The sequence below is a fragment of the Belonocnema kinseyi genome, chromosome 9, assembly GCF_010883055.1.
Source record: "Belonocnema kinseyi isolate 2016_QV_RU_SX_M_011 chromosome 9, B_treatae_v1, whole genome shotgun sequence".
NCBI classification, from domain to species: Eukaryota; Metazoa; Arthropoda; class Insecta; order Hymenoptera; family Cynipidae; genus Belonocnema; species Belonocnema kinseyi.
Window position 1 is genome coordinate 42365927 of NC_046665.1, and position 18217 is coordinate 42384143.

General features: G+C 35.9%; 1 protein-coding gene across 2 annotated transcripts in view; it reads left to right on the forward strand.

Annotated features, from left to right (window-relative positions):
- Window positions 1-18217, forward strand: part of LOC117179844 (blood vessel epicardial substance-like) — a 153094-nt gene that overhangs the window by 128796 nt on the left and 6081 nt on the right. For both annotated transcript variants that reach the window (XM_033371993.1, XM_033371992.1), the window contains exon 6: window positions 2470-2750. In XM_033371993.1, coding sequence (XP_033227884.1) covers window positions 2470-2750 — 281 coding nt within the window. The remainder of the gene's footprint in view (window positions 1-2469; window positions 2751-18217) is intronic.

Here is an 18217-nt window from a genome sequence, read left to right on the forward strand (position 1 = left end):
CTGTATTTTCGAGAGATTTGACACACTTAAACATGTATTCTGAGGTTAGCTCGGGTTTACTATGGTTTTCGGGGTCGCCGAATACAAATCTGGCGTCCTTTGTTTTTTATCGCGTCAGGTTCAAGGTCATTGGAAGGTCAAATCGAGAGAAACCGGTAAAAAAATCCAAAAAAATACGTTATAGGTTTTTGGAGTCGCTAATTACGAATCTGGCACCCGTTGAACTCTATCGCTTCAGGTTCAAGGTCATTTGAAGGTCAAATCGAGAAAAGCCGGTAAAAAAATTTTTTTAAATATGTACGCAGATACGAAATATCTGACAGGGTGCTTGGGGCGACTAACTTTTCAATATAAATTTGTAATAGTGACTAGAGTTTTAATTATTTTATTTTAGTATTTTTACATTTATTAACAATAAATATAATTAAAAAGAGAATTATACAAAGTTTTTCTTTTTTGCACAAATGTACATTAACCTTGAATGTAAGTTATTATTAACATATTACAATTACATAACTTATCCTTCTACCTTATACATCATGTTAGTATATTGTTAAATTTTCAAAAGTATCAGTCAACCACAACTGTAATATTAAAATATTGAATAATGTAAAATAAATAAATACTTTGCACAATTCTCCTTTGAATTACATTATTTGAAAATGAATGTAATTATGCTGAAATAAAATAATTAAAATTCTAGTCACCATTACAAATTTATATTGATTTATATTTGATTTATATTTGATATTGCTGGCGGGAATTTCTCCAGGTTGGGCATGTCTGATCTAAAGCGTCTACTTAGTTAGTCTCTCCCCCTCTAAACGCACTGCCTTTCAGCCCTCTTACATTCACTGTTTAAAACTAACACCCCAACTCACCCCAACCTCATCCCTCTCTACACCCATCTCCCTCCCCATCGAACACTTTTTTATCCCCAGTAAATCTCAATACTTCTCTCTGCTCACGGCATCACTCTTTCTCCCCAATCACAAACCTCCCTATCCTCAATATATCACTATACTTCTGCTCCTCTGTATCCGCTACCTTACTTTGCCCTGATCCTTGGCTACTCCTCTCTGAACCCTCTATCTCCTGAGCCTTTCTACCCTTATCCCTCACTACCATATCCTTTTCTAGCCCCCCTGTAACCCTCTTATCCACTTTACAACACTCTTTTCCACTTTTGTCATCCTACCCCATCCTTCATATGTTCTGTATACCTTAATCCCTACACTGAGAAAAAAGTACTGTGAATTCGACAGCTATACTGTAAATTCAATAGTGAAGCCATTTCAATCAATAAGGTCTGCTTTTGATCGAACTCGAAAGTAAATACATTTCATTCAATAGCATTTCTTCTCAGTGTATCCTTAAAGATATTTTATTGACCCGTGATAAAGAGTTGTCGTCAGACTTTAAAGGGATTAACGAAAATATCATGGTTGATCATTTGGAAGTGTGAGCCAGCGCACAGTGGGGTATTTTGGATTTGCTCGTGCAAATAATCGACGACTCGTCAATTTTCAACCGAATTGAATTTTTTTTAAATGCTCGTGAATAAATTTACTGTCGGAGAGATACGCCACTATTATTGTTTGAAACGTGAGTATTTAAAAAAAAAACGTTGTCGAACGTCGGCAGTCTTCGGTCGATTTTTAACCTATTCAGCTGTCAGTAATATTTGGTAATTCGTACAAACAATGCTTCATGCTCATTGTTATTTATGTTTTCAACCATTAAAAGTGCAAACCTTTCTATTCTCATTCTATTTTTGCAATGAAAGTTTTAAATAATAGTTAATACACGTTCATAACCGACGACTGCCGACATCGGTCGAGGTTTTTTTGACGTACTGACGATTCAAACCGTAATAGTGGCGTATCTCTTCGACAGTAAATTTATTCACGAGTATTTACAAAAAATTCAATTCGGTTAAAAATTGAAGAGTCTTCGATTATTTGCAAAAACAAATCCAAAATACCCCACTGTGCGGCGGGGGATCGTTAAAACGATTACCTGATATTTTCAAATTATAATTTTAAATAAAATGTTATCTTAAGATTTAAAATGATAAAATAGATACACGGTCGGTTTACTTGATGAAGTCTTTAATCTTTTATAAAGTTCCTTGCGATTCACGCCAAGTTTCGTGATGTTGTGAAAATTCTTATGAGAATGGATAGGGTAGAGTTAAGAAAAAATGTTACAGACGTTCACGTGCCCAGGTGAAATAGTTATATACTATTTATATATAGTGTACAAAATATTGATATTTTGCATGTTATTAATGTGACCGAATGGCAATGGTCGTATGAAAAATTAAGATTTTTTTCGCACATTATGCTTGTAGTATGAATCTTTTTAATTGGACTTCTTCCAAATATATTCTAAAACACATGTTGAAATCAATTAAAAAATCCCATCATATTTAATATAAATTTTTTATTGTGTCTTCATCTGTAACAGGAAGCTCACCAGCGCAGTTTTCGCATCAGTATTGGGCACCAGTAGTTGCGAACCAGTTTCCAGCGACTTCTCCTTTCACTCCAACCCCATGTGGTTACGCCGGGTATGCGGGGTATTCTATGTTACCCCAGGGTATCCAGTTTTCGCCACCCACGCGAATTACAAGCGCTTCGCATCCACCTTTAACTCGACAGCGAAGCGGCGGAGCTAGTGGTGACTACACTTTACTGCAACAAACTCCAAAACTCGAGAGAAAGCGTTCGAAAAAAGGAGCTAGGGAGGTAAATTGAGCATCCGATACTGGAATTATTATATACCTTTTTTTAATTTAATTTGCAAATTGAAAACAAATGGTTAATTTCCCTTTAATCCCCTTTCTGCTTGACATTTTTCTAATTCAACTACATCTGTTGTATCCGAACGATGCGTTTTTCTAGAACATTAATCCTTCAGTGTACGAATACAACTTGGCCTTTCAAAAATCAAATTAGAGCGCTCTCAGAGTTAAAATTTTCACTCTAACACACGGAGGTCACTTCAAGCAATAGATTTATGGAATTTACTCCAAACTGGAGTGGCTCCAGTGAATCTATTTGAGTCGTTGTATACACTTTGTTGCAGTGAAAATCCACTTTTAATGAAACTATGAAAAAGCTTTATGTCAGGGCTAATCTTAGGCATTAAACTTAAACTGAGAAAACACAGTCTCGAATGGTTACTCGTCCGTCTCCCATGCCTAGGACACGCTAAACACAAATGAATAATCCTAAGAACATGGAAGTGGCAGAGAAAATTAGCTTGCGTTAAAAATGAAAATCTTAGGTTTGCCAATAGCCGACACGTCTCTAAATGGTAATTTCACTTCCCAAGTGCACCGGGTCGCGCACCAGGTAGTTTAGCACGTATTCCAAATGGTCAGTCGACGACTCGGGTGCACCAAGTCGCACCTCAGGTAGCTTAGCACGTATTGTACGAGAACTTTTTCAAAATTTAGATTGCTACAACAGTCAAAATTACTAAAAATTGTAAATCGACGATCCGGGTGCACCAGACCGAGCGCCAGATAGTATAATACGTATTCTACGAGAACTTTTTTGAAATTTAAATTTTGTGAATAATGAAAACAATTTCAAATGGTGATTCGACGACCTGAGTGAACCAGGTCGCACCTCAGGTAGTTTAGCACGTATTCTACGAGAACTTTTTCAAAATTTAGATTGTTCTAACAGCCAAAATTACTCGAAATTGTGAGTCGATGATCTGGGTGCACCGGCTCGAGCACCAGGTAGTTTAATACGTATTCTACGAGAACCTTTTAAAAACTTAAATTTTGTGATTAACGAAAATGATTCCAAATGATGAGTAGACGACGCAGGTGAACCAGGTCGCACCTCAGGTAGTGTAGCACGTATTCTACGAGAAGTTTTTCAAAATTTAGATTGTTTTCACAAACAAAATTACTAAAAATTGTGAGTCAACGATCCGGATGCGCTAGATCGAAGAGCAGGTGGTATAATACGTATTCTATGAGAACTTTAAAAAAATGTGCATATTCTGGATAACAGAAACAATTCCAAATGATGAGTACACGCCAAGGGTGAACCTGGCCGTGCACCAGGTAGCTCAGCACGTATTCTACAAGAACTTTTTCAAAATTTAATTTGTTCCAACATATAAATAAACTAAAAATTGTCAATCGACGATGCGGGTGCACCAGATCGAGCATCAGGTAGTTTAATATGTATTCTACGAGAATTTTTTGAAAATTTAAATATTGTGGATAACAATACAAATTCCAATTGGTGCGTTGGAACAATTAAAATTTTGAAAAAGTTCTTGTTAAATACGTGCTAAGCTACCTAGTGCGCGACCTGGTTTACTCTAGTCGACTCACCAATGGTTGTTATTTTGGCAGTTGGCACAATTCAAATTCTTGGAAAATTCCCGTAGAATACTTGCTGAACAACCTCGAGCGCGGCCAGACACACCCGGGTCGTCGAATCACGATTTGAAGTTTTCGTTATTCGCAAAATTTACATGTTGAAAAAGTTCTAGTATAATACGTGTTAAACTACCTAGTGCGCAACCCAGTTCCCTCAGATCGTCGACTCGCCATTTTTAGTAATCAGGGCTGTTTAAACAATCTAAATTTTGATAAAGTTCTCGTAGAATACGTGCTACACTACCTGAGGTGCGACCTGGTTCACCTGCGTCGTCTACTCATCATTTGGAATTGTTTTTATTATTCACAAAATTGAAATTTTGAAGAAGTTCTCTTAGAATACGTATTTTATTACCTACTGCTCGATCTGGTGCATCCGGATCGTCGACTCACAATTTTTAGTAATTTTGGATGTTGGAACAATCTAAATTTTGTAAAAGTTCCCGTAGAATACGCGCCTCCTGGAGCGCCACCTGATACACCCGGATCGTCGACTCACTAATATTAGTTATTTTGGCAATCGGAAAGATTTACATTCTTAAAAAGTTCTTGTAGAATACGTGCTAAACTACCTGGTGCGCGACCCAGTGCACCCAGGTAGTGAACTTACCATTTAGAGACGTTCAGCCGTGACCCATGCTCTAGCCAAATATTTCCAAGTGTCTTGCCATGCCCGACCTCTAGTTTTTCAAGTGCAAAGAGTGAATAAAATTCCGACGTCGTAAAGTATGTAGGAAACTACGTCGGAAATTGAGATAGTAAACAAATATACGATGTCATTTTTGACGTCCAAGACTTGAGTGGGCAGGTGTCATTTTACGCATTAAGATCCCGACGGGATATCTTATATATAGCGGAGCAGTCCACTTATTTCCCGTAATTTTATCAATATGAATTTCATTATGCAGATGTTAATTTAATAATTTGTATTGTATATTAAATGAATTCCTAAAATTTAAATTTTAAGATAAATTGCTGCAAATATAATCACGAAATAAAAATTTTCAAGTTAAAAATTTTAACCTAATTTTCTTAACTGACATCTGTAATTTTCTCATAAGTATCTGATTTCTCGCTTGGATTCAATGTGGACCACACCAAGTAACATTATCACTTTTTGTGAAGTATTTAATGGGCCAGATGTCAATAAATCATTAAACACTCGAAATTGATAATGAGAAGAGATGCTCAATTAAATGTACGTATATGTACACTAGGCTGGTCCAAAAAACCGACTTTCGAATAGAGGGCATACCACTCCACCCCCCCCCCCCCCCCCCCCCCCCCCCCTCCCATTTTCTAAGGTTCCCGGAAGAAAATTCCGTTAAAGTTTGAGCCAAATCGGTTAATATTAACGCGTGCCGTAAAGGCCCTGAAAATCCTATAAGATTAACATGGGGAAATTTTGGTTTTCGAAAAAATGGGATTTAGGTTTCTGGATTTAAACTTAGCTTACTTATTTGTCAAGTGGAATGGTTTTAAGTATTTTTCAAATAATTAACAATTTGCTTAAACAATTTATTTTTGTTTAAATAATTTTTTTTGCACTCACTCATTGAAAGGTAGATTTTTTATGTTTTATTGGAAAATTGATCATTTTTAGGAATAATGATCTTTTTTTCAAGCATTTAGTAATTGTTTAAACAATTTATTATTATTTAATTGTAACTTTTTCTTAAAAAGGAGTATAAAACTCTAGTTAAAAAAAAAGTTAGCTTTTCTGCTTATTATTAAATATCTACGTCATTTATATACTAGTTTCTTATTTTGTAATAAATTCTTATTTGTTTAAATAAATTTTGTTTGTTTAAAGAATTTTTTTTCGGAAATGAATGTTTAAAATTTCTGTTTTTCTGTCATTATCGTGGTAATTTGTTATTATAAAGAGCAAAATTTTTTTTCCAAACCATTATCGTATTCTTTAATAAATTTATTAAATATAATATGTAACATTTTATTGGAAATTGTGATTCAAAAATCTGATTTTTTTCTTAATTCAATTAAGTATATCGCTTTTTGCTAAATATTTAAACGTCAAACAAATGCTTTAAATAACTTATATTTGTTCATAAAATGTTTTACATTGGTCCAGAAAAGTTTATTTTTTTAGTAAAACTTAATTCTATAAAAACGACATTCAATTTTTTCGTTCTGAAATTATTTGTATAATTTTTTCCTTTAAATCACCCTCGTAGACATACTCGTTTGTGCTCTGAAAGCTTGAAGTAATTTTTTTTTATTATGCTGATCCCGCAGATTAGCTGTTTGTATTCTCAAAGGAATTAAAAATCTGTTTATTTGTTTAATGTCACTGGAAATTAAAAAAAATTTATTTTTATCAATGAAAAATTACCACAATAATTGCAAAAAACAAAAATTTCACAAATTTATTTAAAAAAAAAATTGCCTAAAAAAACAAAATTTATTTAAACAAATAAGAATTTATTACAAAATAAGGTACTAATATCTAAATGACGTCGATATTTAATAATAAGCAGAAAAGCTAACTAATTTTTTTTAAACCAGAGTTTTATACCTTTTTTAAAGAAAAAGTTACAATTAAATAATAATTAATTGTTTAAGCAAATACTAAATGCTTGAAACAAAGATCATTATCCCTAAAAATGTCCAATTGTCCAATCAAACATAAAAAATCTACATTTCAATGAGTGAGTTTAAAAAAAAATCATTTAAACAAAAATACAGTGCTTCAACAATTGTTAATTTGTTGCAAAATACTTAAAAACATTCCATTTGACAAACAAAAATATTTGATGGCAAAAAAAGTAAAAACAGAGCATTTATGTGTCAATTTTGGGCAAAAATGTCAATTTGAGTTTTTGGGGCATTTTGGGGCTTAAAGTAATTTAATGGAAATGATTGATTAGGGACTCCCCAACAAATTCTTAATATCTCCTTCAAGCTAAGTTTAAATCCAGAAACCTGAATCCCATTTTTCCGAAAATCAAAATTTCCCCATGTTAATCTTATTGGAATTTCAGGGCCTTTGCGGCACGTCTTAATATTAACCGATTTGGCTTAAACTTGGAGGGAATTTCTTTTCCGACCTCACAAAATGGGGGAGGGGAGGGTGGCATGCCCTCTATTAGGAAGTTATTTTTTGGACCACCTTAATGTACACTTCCCCTTTTCCTAAAAACAAATATTAAAGAAACACATATATGTGCATAAATTACACAGCCCATACAAAAAAGTTGTCTGCACGAGACAAGTGACTAGGCTACCCTTATGGATTTTTAGCCGCTGAGTCCAAATCTGGCCTCAGAATTGATCTTACGCGTCTCAGTTTCCCCCCAGATGCAGAAAATGAGGAAACCCCTAGGGATAACTTGCACATTATTTTGATGATACCAGTATACGCAAAAATAGGCACATCGATATTATATACTTAAGTGCAACGGCTTTCTCAGATTATATAGATTTACACGGGGAAAAATAACAAAAACATAATATCCTTTACAGTTTTGCATGCGAAATCAGTCACTTGTCCCGTGCAAACAACGTTTTTTTGGTGGGCCTGTGTGACCAAAAATTCCCTAGGCTTTTCCCTACATTTTGCATCTAAAGCGAAAATGAAACAAACCCGAAAAATTTGGGGTTCGTATTTAGATTTAGCACGCAAATCTGCAAAGGATATGGCTTTTTTGTTATTTTTCCTGTACAAATCTATATAATATGAGAAACACCTTCAATTTCCCTAGAATTACCCAAGCTAGGAGAAACGGAACGCACACTAGAGAATTTCGGTGTACAATTTAAGTCTCTATAAGTCGCGTCACTTAAGAATATAACATCCATCTGTCTATTTTCGCGTATACTGGTATGATCAAAATAACATCCAGAATATCCCCAGGTTTTTGTCTATTTTCTGAATCTAGGGGAAAACTGAAACGTGTACGAGAAATTCTGAGGCCAGATTTGGATGAAGCGGCTCAAAATCCATAAGGGTAGCTTAATCACTTGTTTCGTGCAGACAAATTTTGTTTATGCCCTGTGTGACCAGAAAATCCCTAGGATTTTCCCTACTTTTCGCATCTAGGAGAAAACTGAGACATAAAGGACAAATTCTAAGGCCATATTCGGATTCAGCGGCTCAAAATCCAAAAGGGTAACCTAGTCACTTGTCTCATGCAGACAAATTTTTGTTTTTTGTGGGCCAGTGTTATTAATCAATTACAAATTATGCAAAGCATTGATATTTTTAAACGTTATGGGTTATTGAAAAAAGATCTAATCGTAAAGTAGTTTCCTTCATATAAAAATCCATTTCAAGTCCCCTGTACACGTCTAATTTAGATTGCGCAGTTGCGTCAACTCCCACCACGCTCCCTATTCGCTTCCCCAACTCGAGTACGCGATCTGCCGGCTGAACCATTTCGAACAGCTATCGATAGGTCAAAATTCAAAACGGCTGAAGTCAGTTGATAGCGTTTTTTTATCACTACTGATTTTACCTACAACTAAAAATGTCTGCAACGCGAATAATGTGTGCATTTGTCAATTGTAAAAATATTCCGAAGGCTGGTCTGTCGTTTCACTTATTCCCTAGAGTTGAACAGATGAGACAAGAAAAATTTTCTCATGGATTTGCAGTTCTCACTTTACTGCTGAGGATTATCAAGAACCTCGTAAGTATTAAGTGGTGCTTCTAAACTTGTGCATGCATGAACAGTTGACTTTAGGCAAATTCTTTTGAGGGTGGGCATGTGGTTTCAGTCTTCTGCGTTTCAAATTATCACCAGTAAAATACTTCGTTTTAGATAATCCAGCTTTATTTATGCACAAGCACCACTTAATACTCACGAGAGTCTTGATAATCCTCATCAGTAAAGTGAGAACTGCAAATCCCTGAGAATGAGGTAAGAGCACTCTCTGGTAATTTACAGAGCTTCAACCATTCTCGTATCATCTGTTTAACTCTAAGGAATAAGTGAAACTACAGAACAGCCTTCGGAATATTTTTACAATTGACAGATGAGCAGATTTTTCGCGTTGCGGGCATTTTCAGTTGTAGTTAAAATCAGCATTAATAATAAGAAACTGCCAGCGACTGACTTAAGTCCTTTTGAGTTTTCACCTATCGATAGTTGCTCGCAATCACCGCCAGATGGCCTACCCGAGTTGGGGCAAGCGAATACGCTCTCTTCCATGTTCGTGTCAATGGCTGACAAAAAGAAAAAAAGAGCCCCGAAGAGCAGGAAGTTTAAATTAAGTATTTTAGTATGACGCCGTCAGAATGCAGACTTTTTCGAGAAAATATTCTAAACGTTAAAGTAAGTCTTAAATGTAAAAATAGTAATATTTCTAAAATGTCGAATATATTTTCTCAGTCAGGTTCTATTCTTTTGTCGATTGACGGCCTTCTGTTGTCACGAAAAAAATATCCGAAATTTCAGGTTAATGATAAAGTAACCTCAAATTTTTGAATAGTTGTTTTTATTTCGTGAAACTGAAAGGGCTTCAAGCAATTATAACTTACCTTTACGTTCATAAGATTTTCTGCAAAATGGTTAATGCAGTTGCAGTACCATGTACTAACCTTTTTGACAGCTGGCGTTTCCACCTCGCCTGCTAGCACTATACACATGAAAACTATCAATTATCAGACCTTTATAACTCACTTTTACGCTTGTTAGAATATTTTCTCCAAAATAAAAACGCGTGTGCGGTTACACACGGAACAACAAAACTTCATAAACACTTTCACGCGTGTAGTATTTTCGGCACGTGCGTAGTTAAAAATTTGCTTAAAGAATTGTCGTCGATACAAGAACGGGGCAACCAATGAACGTCGCTTGAAAAAAATAATCTGAAAGTCGCGGTAGAGGTGGGGCCCCTCCAGCCCCTTGAGACATGAGAATCTTTAAGTTTCAAGGTCGCAGAAATGAGACGGGCGATACACTGTAACGCTAAAAACAATAAGCAAAAATAATCTAGCTTTATAAACGCACTCTTCTAAAACAGAATAGTTTTGTAGGTTAAGAATAGATATCACTCCCTTCCTTTTTATGATAACGGGATGAGACTGTACTCATGGATCGCGGGAGCCAACTAGCAGGGCCTCGACCCCAAAGTAATTCCTTGTCTGACTGCTACAAAGGCAACTTGTGTTTAATTTGCGACGATCCGTTTTGTTTCCTCTCTATAAATTGTTTGATCGGACACTTCAGTCTAGACAGGGTAAGGTCTTAGAGACAATTAAAACCAGATCTTTTTAATTTACAATCATTATTAAAATAGTTATTTTCCTACTAATCGTTACAACTTTAACTTAAGCCCTAGTGTTCTGTGTTGCGGGTGCGTGTATATGTGAGTGTGTGTGTGTATGTACGAATATTGCAATGCTAAGTGTAGTTGTGTGTTGCGCGGTTACATCGTAAGTGTGTATGTTGTGATGAGTGTCACTCTTATTACATTAATTTGAATTTGCTTGTGGTTATATGAGATTTGGAAAGAATACTGAACGTAGGCGGAAAGAATAAAATTCCCTTACACGTTATTCCGGTTCCTGAAATTATAAATAAAAAGAGAACGTTCTAAAGTACAAAAACGGAAATCAACAATAATCGGTTTTACTAATATCCGCGCCATAAAGTATCCCCTCTACGGTAGGTCTATGGTAAACGGTAACCATAGGTGCACCTACAGGTTAGCGTTTATATCGGCTAAAATGGCATCCACAGATGCTCCTGTTGAATATGATTTTATGCCACAGTATTTTTATAAATGTCGGTAAAGTCGAAAACGGTAATAAATGACAATTACAGGTGCGCCTGTCAGTTAACATATATGTCTGATTTTTATAACGATAAGTGCGCCTGGTCATTACAGAAATCGTATATGCATCCGTAAAGTCCGTAGCGTCGGTCAAATCGGTAATTTTGATTTGTCAGTAATGCGCAAAATGGGAACCGCAGGTGCGCCTGTTGGCTGACATTCATGCGGCTTTCGGAATTGGCAGTCACAGGTGCTCCTGTTGATTGTGAATTCCTTTCTTTCAGGAGCTTCTGAGAATGGCAAGTATAGGTAAGCCTATTCCTTGCGATTTTCGTCGGTACTCCCACCACCATAGGTACACCTACTGGTAGGGAGAGTACGAAAGTCTTCCCTGGGCACGAGCTCTTCGATGTGATCGGTTCGTCGTGTCGAGTTGAACTTCCGTTCAGGGTTTCCAGCAGTCACTTAAATGGGTTGGTCTTGGTGATAGTTGTAACCTCTCGTTACACATTTAAATAAATGATCTAACGAGATCTACGAATCTGCTTTAGGAGAAATTAAATTAAAGTGACTTTTCATTCAGACCGTCACATAAATTGGCGGTCCATGCCCAGATACTTTTGATTGATACGTCATTCTCATAAAGTATCAATAAGAACCTTCCTACAGAATTAGAATCAGGAAAACACTTACTGGGCTGCACTAAGTAGGCTCACAGTGATTCCTTGTTTTGAAAATTAGGCTATAAGGCGAGACGTCACCCAACCAAGTTGGCAGCGTTGAAATTGCGGTATTCACGAACTGTAAAACCCACGGCTGACCAGAACGAGTAAAACCACTGTAGCAGCCACCAACAATCTTCTTTAGGAATCTCAAATAAGTAAAAAAAAGAGGAATACATTTAAAGAAAAAGTAGTGTTCTGTAACGACTCTCCTAAATCTCGTAAGGCTAATGGACAACGCGAGACTAGACCTTTCTTTAAAACCCGTTAAAGAACGTTAGAGGGTTGACTTTTCCATAAATTATACGCGTACGTAAGTATTTCATTGTACCGAACGATATATAGATTAAATAACGCAGCGCAATACACCGCCCGACACCCGTTAACATAAACAGGCAGCTTAAAACTAGGTTTACGGTTAAGCACACACTAATAATAAGAAGAAGCCATGGAAGACGAAATTAAGAAAAATCTATCTTCAGAGACGGAAAATACCCCCCTAGTAGCTACTAATACAGATATAATCGGCATGCTACAAAAATTTTCAGATCTGATGTGAAATATGGAACTCGCGATAAATACTCTTAAAGAAGAAATTCGCTTTATAGCAGAGAATTTTAATTTGATTACATCGGATGAAATTGAAAGGGAGAACGATGACGAATCTAGAGCAGGTGGGAGTTGAACCCTCTATAACTTTTGTAAAAAGAATTAAATCACAGTGTTCAAATCCAGGAGATTTATTATACAGAATCATCGCAGAAAAAATCGACGGAAAAGCGGAAAAATCTATTCGTTTCTTATCAATTCACGATTATGAGGATCTTTTCAAAGCTTTCAGAACGAATTTTGGAACCACTGGATCACTAGAAACTTATTGCACAAGACTGTCGCAAGTATTCCAAGCAGCTGCAAAAATACACAGAATTTCAATGCACGGTTCAACCAACAAATTCATGAACTTTTGTATGATGTTCGATCGAAAAATTCCTTAACACATGAACGAGAAATTTGCATTAGGAATGAAAAGCAAACAGTTTTCGAAAAATACGTAATGAATTTAAGAGAAGAGATTTCAGACCGTGCTTGAAGAAAAAATCCAAACAATGTTAGAAAAGCACAACGCGTGGCAATACAATCAGAAGTCTGGTTATCTGAAAGAAATAATATTCGTCTGGAAAGAAACATGATTATATCCCAAGTACTATCCACACAAACCTCAATAATTTTTCTTTTGAAACCATTAACTCTTATTTCAATGAACAAACATACCGTTCGATAAAAAATCTCTCAAATCACAGCATACCTTTGCAGAAGAGACTCCAGTTATTTTGAAGTCACTGCAAAATACCTAGACACATTGAAAATTACTGTTTTTCTAAATAACACAATTTTCAGGCGAAAGCCCCGAGAGGCCGACCTTCGGATCGAACAGCTTAGCTACAAGAAAAATGGAGGAACAAGAAGGTATCCGAGAAACGGAGCCGGAGACAGAGTATCAGCGATATATGAAAAATTATATTCTATCAGAGCACAGTTACACGGAGCAACTAATCCTGTAAAACTATTAGTTGATGGTGGCGCATCGATAAATCTAATAAACAAAAATTTAATAAATAAATATCGCGAGAGAATTTGAACAAACAAAGGTTTTAATTAAAAATGATAAGCATGGGACAAACGAAGTCACCAAGATTAATTTTCAAAGGAAAGAACATATCTTTGTTATTATACCAGGAAAAATTTCCGATACACGAGGAAAGCATAATCGGAACACTATTTCTGTCTACTCTTATCAATTCGACTTGTCAAACAGCTCCCTCTGACTCCTCAAAAACACCATAAAAATAATAAGCGTGAAAACAAACAAAAATCTGGGGCACATTCCCATAGAAGATAATCCCCACATTCCAAATTCTATTTACTGTATTGTTGACTCAAGTTATGAGTCCCGTTAGTAACAAAACCAAAACAGATTTGAAATTAAGTGATAAAGAGAGAAATTACAAGTTTATCAATGTTGCCCAAGAACGAGAGAAGCGTGTAGCTTTTATTACGCAGAAGAAATGGAACGCTGAATTAAAATTATTGAACGGAAATTTGAGGGTTGAAAACAACGAAGATGCACACAGAATACAGATTTAAAAAATAGCCATCTCTTATCAGGACATTTTCTCACTACAAGGAGATCCATTACCCTTCACAAGTCTCGCGTCACATAAAATCATCCTAAAAGTCGAAGCGAATATTAACACACGTGAACTGCGTAATCTGGAATGCCATAAAGAAGAAATCTCAAATCACGTAAATGAAATGTTAACTAAAAGAATAATAGAATCCTCGGATTTACAATTCAATTTACCAATTTGAGTAGTCATGAAAATAGGCGACGCGTCGGGAAAACCTATATGGAGGCTTGTAATCGATTTTAAGAACCTGATTGAAAAAACAAATCTAGATGCCCACCCACTTCCTCTAATCGACGAAATTCTGAACCACCTTGGAAAAGCAAAATTCTTTTCAGCCTTTGATTTGCGCTCAGGATTTCATTAAATTCCCATGGACGTGGAATCAAAAATATATACTGCATTTTCTATACCTAAAGGACATTTTCACTATAACCATATGCCTTTCAGACTCAAAAATGCTCTAGTTAGGAAAGTAGGAAAAATATGCTTTGCTTATCTGGACGACACTGTTCTCTTTTTTAGCACACTCGAAGAACACAACAAAAATCTGGTTACCTTCTTCAAACGTTTACGGGCTACTTGACTTAAACTTCAACCAGATAAGTGTGATTTTCTTCGACCGAAACTAGAAAATATGGGACACATGATCACGGAAAACGTAGTGAAACCAAAATCATATCAATAATTACCGAATATTACCGAAAAATTATAAAACACTTCTCTAGTATAGCTAAACCTTTAACAGCACTGACGAAGAAAAATCAACCCTTTAACTGTACGCCATTTAGGGAAAAAAGTTTTAAAACGTTGAAAGTTGCTCTTTGCTCTGCACTGGTATTAAGATATCCCAACTTCAAGGACACATTTACTTTGACCACCGACGCATGTAATTTTGGACTGAGGGTAATCTTATCGCAAGAGGGACGCCCAGTTTGTTACAGCTTAAGAACTTTAAATGAACCTGAGCTAAACTTCACCACAACCGAAAAGGAATCATTAGCAATCGTCTGGGCAGTTGAGCGGCTTTGACAATATCTTCTCGGACATTAATTCATAATACAAACGGATTATCAAGGTTTGACGTAGCTTTTTAGCGTAACAGGCCCTCCATGCAGGTGGAGATTTCAGATGGAAGCATACACATACAAGGTCGTGTATAAAAAGGGAAGGAAAATACGGCAGCTGACGCGCTTTCGAGAATGCACCCCATTCAAGATCAAAAGCTCTTAGAACAAACGGAAGAGAATGCCAACATCAACCAAGTAGATTACGTCCAAGAAGTTGACGAAGTTGATTTATCGTCATCTTCATCTTCATCAGGCGAAGACAAGGAACCCATTTCTGAAATATTGCTAAATGATGAAGCGACGGGTGAAAAAGAAATTCAAAACGATTATGTAAATTAAAAAAAATACGGTCTTCCTAGTAAATTAAAAATAAAACCTGTTGTTAGCGGAAAGAATTGTATTAAAATTAGCAAAACATTTTCTCTTTGCTAAGAATCCAGTTATTAGACTACGACGAAGGAAAATGGATAAAACTCCTCTGCATCAAAATTACAGATTTGACTAGAAACAAAACCTGGTACATACTTAAATTTCATATGAAGGATCCCTGAATAAAAATTACGGAACGTATACGCATCGAAGATACGTTAAATTTTCTACTACAGACAAAATTCAGAGCAGATTGGTCACTTTGGCGAAAATAAAACAATCAAGAGACAAAGCGAACAAACATCATAGGAAAATATGTAAAAAGACATAATTGAATTTGTTCAAAAATGTCAAACATGCTAACGCGAAAAACTGACTCGAATTCGTCCCAAGGTTGAAGCAGTCATTCCAGAAATTCCGACCGGAAACAACGAAGGGAAATAAATGTAATTTATTCTTTCAAGATGTGCCCAAGAAATATATAATTCTTATATCAATATGGGAAACGACGAGTGAAAGTATACTAACGAACCTACTAGATCATTACATTTACATATTTTCTTCTATAAAGCATATCTTGACTGACGAGGGCGCTAACTTTCTATCGGAACTTGTTTACAAATTTGAAAACCTATTTTTAGAATCAAACACATCAAGACAACTACTTTTCAGCCACAAAGCAATGGAGCCCTCGAGAGAACTCATGGAACAATTCAAGATTTGTTAAGGACATACAGGGCCGATGACGAGACAGAATGGGACCAAAACTTGAATCTAATATGCTTAGCATTTAATACCGCAGCCTGTGAGAGTACAGGTTTAACGCTGTTTGAAATTATATTTGGAAGAAAAGCCAATTGACCTTCAGGCTTAGCAACAACCACGTCGTTAACTCATAAAGAATTATTAGACATTTGGCGAAAAAGGCATGAAGAATATTTGGAAAAGGAAGAACTGCCATTCAAAAAAGACAAGAACGATTTAAAAGGCAGTAAGATGCAAAAATAATCAGTAATCCTCTTTTCGGAACAGGTGATCTAGTAATATTGCATAATGATGGAGAACATGGAAGATTTTAGGGATTTTATTTAATTTGCTGGATTTTCGAAAATTGCAAAAAAATTTCAATGAATTTTAAAATATATTTAGAAGTTCTGAAAAAAATGTTAACACACTTCGTTTTAATCAATTGAATTAACTTCAAGTTTTTAATTAATTAAATTAAACACTTTTAAATAGAACAATTAAAATTGTAACGCTAAAAGTTTAAAAAATTTTCGAAAATCTGGCGATTTAAAGCTTTCTATGTAAAACCATTCAGTTTCAAATTGTTTTCTTTTAATTATATGGTTTCAATTTACTCGTCTTAAATGAACAGTCAAATATTGCTAAATATTAAATACTGATTCTTTTTCTACATTAAGAAATTTCCAAATAAATAGGATAAAAATGAAATAATTTAGACTTACAATATTTTAAATTTAATAAAAACCTTTACTTCTGACTATATTATTATGGATTTCTTTTTAAGTTAAAAGTAGTTAAACGCACGTTTACATTTTTTAATAGCTGAAAAAATTAATAAAAATAATATATCCGATTCCGGTACCGATCGCGAAAGAACTCTTTTTGTCAAGTGGTGTATTTTGGCTTTGGTGGAGGAAATAAGGGTGAGTGGATGCAGAAAAGGCAGAAAGTGCGGAGATCGAGTGTAAAGGAAGAAGGGTGAGTGAAGGCAAAGGTGTGAAGGGTGAAAGTGAGTGGTTTGAAGTGAAAATTTGGAGCGTGTGAAGTTTTTAAGGTTAGGAGTGAAAAAATAGTTGCTTGGTCAGGGGGGCAAGAGGTAGGAAATAAAGGCGGGAAACGTCACAGAGCTTGGGGTAAGGTAGGATGCCGACGACGCGAAGTCCACAAACTGACGCCAGAGGGCAACAGTTACTGGACGATCGCACAGAGCAGAAAACCGTAGTGGCTGCAACAGCTGACGTTGCTGAAAGCATTGAAAGTGGGGGGATGGGTCAAAAGAAGGAATGTTTGTAGTAAAAGTGGTGGGTGAGGAGGAGAAAAAGAAAATTATGGAGAGAAAAAAATTATTGAGAGGAAGAAGGGAAAGAATTGAAGAAGATCGGACATGGAGGGAGAGGAAAAGGAGATGGCCAATTGGAGCAGAGGGCTTGGGTAGAGAGGAAAAAGGGCCATATGGTATGGATAGGGAGAGACAGGTTATGGATCAATGGGGAAGAATGGTAATGGGATGAAGAATTAGAAGAATTAAGGAAAAAAGGATAAAGTCTTGAGAAAGGTAGGGGGAAGGGAGACGAAAAAGAGGCTAGAAATAAATCAGAGGGGTTTCCAAGCTGCAAAAGAGAAACAAAGTAAAGAGGAAAGAAGAGGGAAGGGAAGAGAGAAACGTGAAAATAGCTTTCTGGAATGTGTCAGGTTTGAAGAACAAGAACAAAGGATTCTAGGAGGAGGTAGAAAAGTGGGATGTGATTATGATGAGTGAAACTTGGGCAGATGAGAAGGACTGGAAGGGAATACAAAAGATGTTACCGAAAGGTTATGTGTGGACAATACAAGAAGCAAGAAAGGAACACGTTAAAGGGAAAAGGATGGGCCGCATGGTGTCAGGGGTGAAAAAAGAATTAGCAGTAAAAGGGAGAAAAGATGGGAACATGGAGGAAAAGGATGGAACAATGATAAGAAAAATTATAATTGGGA